We start from the raw sequence: 7624 nt of genomic DNA, 5'->3' as shown, positions 1-7624 counted from the left end.
AAATATCGAAATACACGTGGGTTTCAAATACCGATATCAACACTGAATAAAATATAGAAATACACGTGGGATTCAAATATCAATATCAACACTGAATAAAATATAGAAATACACATGAGATTCAAATATCAATATCAACACTGAATAAAATATAGAAATACACGTGGGATTCAAATATCAATATCAACACTGAATAAAATATAGAAATACACGTGGGATTCAAATACCAATATCAATACTGAATAAAATATAGAAATACACGTGGGATTATATATGATTTATGAACTCATGAAACTAAGAAATAATTCCAATAATCTCAAAATAGATCCTGGAAACCAAAATTAGATTCAGTAGAAGTAAGCTAAGAGTTTGTTTGTATAAAAATCCTTCCTTCATACTTACCCTTAAACTTGCCTCAATAAACTTACCCTTAAGCTTGCCTCAATAAACTTACCCTTAAGCTTGTCTCAATATACTTACCCTTAAGCTTGCCTCAATATACTTACCCTTAAGCTTGCCTCAATATACTTACTCTTAAGCTTGCCTCAATAAACTTACCCTTGAGATTGCCTCAATATACTTACCCTTAAGCTTGCCTCAATAAACTTACCCTTGAGATTGCCTCAATATACTTACCCTTAAGCTTGCCTCAATAAACTTACCCCTAAGCTTGCCTCAATAAACTTACCCTTAAGCTTGCCTCAATATACTTACTCTTAGACTTTCCTCAATAAACTTACCCTTAAGCTTGCCTCAATAAACTTACCCTTAAGCTTGCCTCAATATACTTACCCTTAAGCTTGCCTCAATAAACTTACCCTTAAGCTTGCCTCAATAAACTTACCCTTAAGCTTGCCTCAATATACTTACCCTTAAGCTTGCCTCAATATACTTACTCTTAAACTTGCCTCAATAAACTTACCCTTAAGCTTGCCTCAATAAACTTACCCTTAAGCTTGCCTCAATATACTTACCCTTAAGCTTGCCTCAATATACTTACCTTTAAGCTTGCCTCAATATACTTACTCTTAAGCTTGCCTCAATAAACTTACCCTTAAGCATTTGAAATTATTCATTAACGGTTTCTGTCTCTTCTTTATTAATCAAATTAATAACCACTTCATAACCAGTTCTTCTAGAATCTAAATGGCGTGTAAAGTTAATTCGAATAAAAATAAATGATAACAATAAATTATTAGTGTTAAATATATAATATTGTGTTACTAATTCTTGCCTTGATTCTGATAACAATAAATTATTAGTGTTAGACATATAATATTGTGTTACTAATTCTTGCATTGATTCTGACAACAGTAAATTGTTAGTGTTAAATATATAATATTGTGTCACTAATTCTTGCCTTGATTCTGATAACAATAAATTATTAGTGTTAAACATATAATATTGTGTTACTAATTATTGCCTTGATTCTGATAACAATAAATTGTTAGTGTTAGATATATATATATATATAATATTGTGTTACTAATTCTTGCCTTGATTCTGATTTCTGAATGACTGACATGAAACGGATAAAAGAATACACATCACCAACTCAACCTGGCTCACACCATGACAGCTATCGTTCATGTAATGTAATTTCACAATATAAATAGCGTCTCAACCAGTACGTCAGTCGTATCCCAGTCGGCCCGATGAGTTCTGGTATTAGGTGAAAGGCTTCGTAGGCATTGGCTATGGCCGATATAATGTGTTTGACGTATTAGTACTGAGCCTAATTTATTTTCAGAATTACCGGAATCATCTAACGGTTTCATGAGCTCATCAATTATACATATAATCCCACGCGTATTTCTATATTTTATTCAGTATTGCTACTGGTATTTTGAACTTTAAGGGCATTTCATGAGTTCACGGATTCAATAACTAGGTCAGAGACCCCTAATTTTCAGGTATAGCTAACCCTAAGTTTGAACTGTCGACCATATAGAAGGTAACTAATTCTTAACAACTAACACCATAAGATTCTCCGAGCTATGAACATGATAATGGAATTATCTGTCACTCTTATAATGCTTCCACAGCTGAAAGTGCGGGTTTATTTTTTAGCGACATCGTTCTGTTACATGACCTTAGACCTCTTCGATTTGCAGACCAGCGTCATAACCACTAGGCCACACGCATAACCTATACAGTAGGTGAATATTTGAAATGAAGAAGCGTAACGTCGATAGTGAAAGTAGCTTGTGGCGATTTGCAATTTGCACCCACCACACGAGTTAAATTGTCGTATCATCGTTCACTAATAAATTTGTGACACACATATTACACAATTTTAAGTGTCATTCTTAGGCCACCTGTAAATTGGCAGCCGCGAGTTTGACGATGACTCAAACGATGGAGAAATATCTGCATATATCCACCCACTTAGCACTTTTCCAGGTTGAAAACATGTCACGTACAATCTAACATCTTGAAATGTTTCAAAATTCTTGTTTAGGCTTAGTAATCTCACTAGTTGAATTAGGCCAATACGGTCGTGCGTGAGGGGTTTATTATTAAAATGTGTTTTCCTTGATGTGAAACGGTAGGAAAATGAGAAATAAATAATAGCCTTGTAACAATACCCCCAAAATTATAATGAATTTCGTAATAATATTCAAATTCAAGGTTATGTTTAGAGTAATTTGACAAATTAATAAAATATATTAAAAAAATGCCTTGATTTTTTTTACTAACTAAATATGAGCCTTATGTTATTTTTACGCCCGGAATGGCCAGGAAGTTAGGGCGCTTGAGTCGCAATCTGAGGGTCGCGGGTTCGAATCCACGTCCCACCAAACATGCTTGCCCTTTCAGCCTTGGGGGCGTTATAATGTAACGGTCAATCCCACTATTCGTTGGTAAAAGAGTAGCCCAAGAATTGGCGGTGGGTGGTGATGACTAGCTGCTTTCCCTCTTGTCTTACACTGCTAAATTAGGAATGGCTAGCGCAGATAGCCCTCGCGTAGCTTTGCGCGAAATTTCAAACAAACCAAACCTTATGTTATTCGCTTACTGAATTATTTGGTAATTAATTTCAAGATTAACTTCTATAAGAATCTCCCCCTCCCGACTAATGGCCAAATTATCGACGTGATTAAGACATAATGGTGTTAATACACCTACATATAAGCACTTAAAATTATCCATTAACGGTTTCCATAAAATCATATTATTGAATGAATAATTTATCAGTCTAATTAGTCCTAAATCCTTGGTTAGATGTTTTTATTTTTATTTTGAGTAACTTACCTTAACATATTGGCAATGATGTATGCAAAATAATAGCCAATAATTAGTTTAATACATTCTACTGATGATTAAGCTTTTTACGAAGTTACTTGCAGTAAATAAACATATAAATCACGAATCTTGTGACTATCTTGTAACATAGTAATTCTCATGAGCTAGACAACAAGGAAAAAACTATATATACAATATAGTAATTTTCATGGGACTATAGACAACAATGAAGATCTATACAATAATGTAGTAATTTAAATGAGCTAGACAACAATGAAGAACTACACATATAATACAACAATATTCATGATATAATAGACAATAGTTGAGAACTATTATATAATAATGTAGTAATTTAAATGAGCTAGATAACTATGAAGAACTACACATATAATACAACAATATTCATGATATAATAGACAATAGTTGAGAACTATTATATAATAATGTAGTAATTTAAATGAACTAGACAACAATGAAGAACTACACATATAATACGACAATATTCAGGAGATAATAAACAATAGTTGAGAACTATTATATAATAATGTAGTAATTTAAATGAACTAGACAACAATGTAGTAATTTTTTCAATTGATTCTACACTTCTTGTCGATTTTCAACAACTTCTTAAATATACAAAAAAGAAATCTATAACTAAAATAATATTTATATTTATCCAACTTTATGAAATATCTTATAATGACAATATTTACTTGAGAAATACTACACAAATGTAGTTGGAAGGACTATCAAGCTTACGAGTTCGAATTTTTAAACGAGACAACTGGTTAGTTTGGTTAGATATATATCTTCAGTACATGATTTCTTGCTCGTTTCAGGGTGATCAGCATATTTAGGATCGTGGCACAAAAACTCGTCTTACCTTCCATTAGCGTAGAATTATTTTTTAACGAATTTTCCTCTTAAATCTATCGACATCGCTGTAGAATTTTCCTCTTAAGTCTACTGACATTACTGTAAAATGTTCCACTTAAGTCTACTGATACCGTTGCAGAATGTTCCTCTTACATCTATCGACATCACTGTAGAAGTTTTTTACTGAAGTCTATTGGCATCTATTAACATCGCTGTATCTTAAATCTGTTGCCATCACTGTAGAATTTTGTCACTAAAGTCTATTGGTATCTATTAGCATCGCTGTATCTTAAGTCTGTTGCCATCACTGTAGAATTTTGTCACTAAAGTCTATTGGTATCTATTAGCATCGCTGTATCTTAAGTCTGTTGTCATCATTGTATAATTTTTTCACTAAACTCTGCTACATCGCTAAAGTTTAAGAGGAAAATGTTGTCGAAATTGGTTACGAAAATATAATCTCCAACACGATGAAAGATGAGAGTAACTATAGTATGCTATATTTTTCATATACATGTTGCCCCCCAGTGGCTCAGCGGTATGTCTGCGGACTTACAACGCTAGAAACCGGGTTTCGATACCCGTGGTGGGCAGAGCACAGATAGCCCTTGTGTAGCTTTGTGCATAATTAAAAACAAAAACAAAAAACAAACATATACATGTTGCCCCCCAGTGGCTCAGCGGTATGTCTGCGGACTTACAACGCTAGAAACCAGGTTTCGATACCCGTAGTGGGCAGAGCACAGATAACCCTTGTGTAGCTTTGTGCATAATTAAAAACAAAAACAAAAAAACAAACATATACATGTTGCCCCCCCAGTGGCTCAGCGGTATGTCTGCGGATTTACAACGCTAGAAACCGGGTTTCGATATCCGTGGTGGGCAGAGCACAGATAGCCCTTGTGTAGCTTTGTGCATAATTAAAAACAAATAAAAAAAAACATACACATGTTTGTTTTATGGTAAAACTGCACAGCGGGCTGCCTGCAACCTGTACACCGAGTAAAAACATAACATCTTATTTTATGGTGCTTATGTTCAGTGTCTTCAAACTTTATGTCACTTTGTAACTTGCCAGAAAAATTACACGATTCAACTGTCGTTGGAGAAAATAAAATGATGAAGAGATAACAACTTGAAGCGATCTTTCTTAGCAGATTGATCGGTGTAATTGATTATGAGACCTAAATAGGCTTAACTAAACTGTTATTAATTTTTGTAAGCCTTAAATTATAACGCATATTATTTACAATTGTGGTCCTCCGAAGCGAATGTGGTAAGTCTACGGAAACAACAAGAACAACAACAACAACAACGAAACAAAACAAGCACGTACTTACACATTATTAGTGTGTTGTGTTTTACCTATCGTTTGTTCTTTGGTATTTTATCAATAGACTCTGATCATATAATAACATCTCTTGACCGATTTGAGATCTAATTACAGTTTTGGACTCAGGAGGTCAAACCTTTTCGATTGATGTATTTTTGATCATGCCCAAGATCCCAAAGATTGATTTACTGTAATCCTGCCTAAAATAATTTCAATTTTAGGGTAGGCTAGTAGAGGTCCTGATGAGTAATGAAATCGAATCGGGTATACGCGCGCCCAACGCTTGGTATTACTGGCGCACAAAAAAATATAGCTAATAAAAAGGTTTTGTTTTTTGTTTGAATTTATGCACAAAGCTACACAATGGGCTATCTGTGCTCTGCCCACCACGGGTGTCGAAACTCGGATTCTAGCGTTGTAGCTCCGTAGACATACTGCTGTGCCACTGGGGGGGAGGGGGGGCTACTGTAGGCCTCCTTCGGCCAGGTTTGACCATGGATAAGCAGATCGCAAGGATCGAACCTGAATTTTAATGTTATAAATCCTCAGTTTGAAAGTAATATAATGTAATGTCTATCATCACTGAAAGTTAATACAGGTTAAAAGTTCAACTTTAGAGAGTAATTCGGTTAAGATTATTCTATTGGATTAATTATTTTCATGTTTTACAACTGGATTGTTTGTTTGTTTGTTTTTAATTATGCACAAAGCTACACAAGGGCTATCTGTGCTCTGCCCACCACGGGTATCGAAACCCGGTTTCTAGCGTTGTAAGTCCGCAGACATACCGCTGTGCCACTGGGGGGCTTTACAACTGGATTCTTTCTCTAACAGCGCAACGAAAATGTGGTATTACTTACAGTTTGTTTGTTTTGAATTTCGCGCAAAGCTACACGAGGGCTATCTGCACTAGCCGTCCCTAATTTAGCAGTGTAAGACTAGAGAGAAGGCAGCTAGTCATCACCACCCACCGCCAACTATTGGGCTACTATTTTACCAACGAATACTGGGATTGACCGTCACATTATAACGCCCCAACGGATCAAAGGGCGAGCATGTTTGGTGGGACGTGGATTCAAACTCGCGACCCGCAGATTGCGTAACATTTGTAATAAATCATTCTGACTAAAGAATCCAAAGAAGACAAATTAGGAGAAACGTGGTAAAAATATCCACAGTTTACGTTATTTTTGTTACAGAAGTTAAGCCTTTCAATTTCTAATGTTTTAACATTTATACTGTAACTATTGCAACCTAAAGCTTTGTTCTTCTGGGCTGTATATATTTGTAACACTAGGATAGTGGACATTGCTATAGGCGTGCCTTTGAGAATGACTCCATAAGAATGTAAACGTATGAACAAGAAACACAAGCCATACACATTTGAAGTCACTTGATCCACAGTCCTCATGGACAAAACGAAAAAGAAATGTAAAATTTTTCTAGTGGTCGATGCGATGGCGAAGCCTCAAAGTGGATTTCTAGAAGGGACTTTTATGGCTTTAGGAGCTTACGACGAATGTGTGAACATAAAAGTTCTAAACAGATACGGAGATGAAGAAGAGTTTCGAGGAAAATACTGTCTTATTGAAGGAAAAGTTCATCTTCCTAAGAAACCGAAAAGAGTTTCAGCTAAGACCAAAGCTCTAAACAGCTCTATGTTTCAAAGTGACGTAAGTAATAGTAATTAACTATGAAGGAGATCTGACAACAACAACAACAACCTAAGTTAATCATGATCTGATGTAAGATGGCTTTACTGCAAATGGATATTCAAATCATTTCAATTACATTTTCTTTCATTTTTGTTGACGAGATTTTTCGTATAATATTATACCTCTCCAAGTGGTCTCTTCCACAATATGAAGCTCAATCCTTCATTCGAGTCATCACTTGTGATGGATTTATACCGGTTTCGTGGAGTTCCATCCCTCATTAATAACCTTAGACAGTAACAAAATTAAAAAAACAAAAACAGACTATAGTTCACCCGAACTCAGTGATAAACTGGGAATAGAATGATAGCTTGGGCTTCATAATTGATTTTATTATCATAAGCAACTTGTCTGCTGAATTATTAAGAATAATTAATAAGTAGCAACAATGTTACATATTCTTCAAATCCTATCTAAATACAACTTCACTCTGGTTGTCAGTAATAATTCA

General features: G+C 34.9%; 1 protein-coding gene across 1 annotated transcript in view; it reads left to right on the top strand.

Moving 5' to 3' along the window:
- The window catches only part of LOC106470006 (nose resistant to fluoxetine protein 6-like), a 36130-nt gene that overhangs the window by 2705 nt on the left and 25801 nt on the right, over positions 1 to 7624 (top strand). Inside the window, exon 2 of the mRNA XM_013930526.2 lies at positions 6905 to 7131. Within this exon, the coding sequence (XP_013785980.2) occupies positions 6905 to 7131 (227 nt within the window). The remainder of the gene's footprint in view (positions 1 to 6904; positions 7132 to 7624) is intronic.

Source organism: Limulus polyphemus, unplaced genomic scaffold, assembly GCF_000517525.1.
Source record: "Limulus polyphemus unplaced genomic scaffold, Limulus_polyphemus-2.1.2 Scaffold3768, whole genome shotgun sequence".
Lineage (NCBI taxonomy): Eukaryota > Metazoa > Arthropoda > Merostomata > Xiphosura > Limulidae > Limulus > Limulus polyphemus.
The sequence above is the reverse complement of the archived record's forward strand: the minus strand, read 5'-3'. Positions and strand labels throughout refer to the sequence as shown.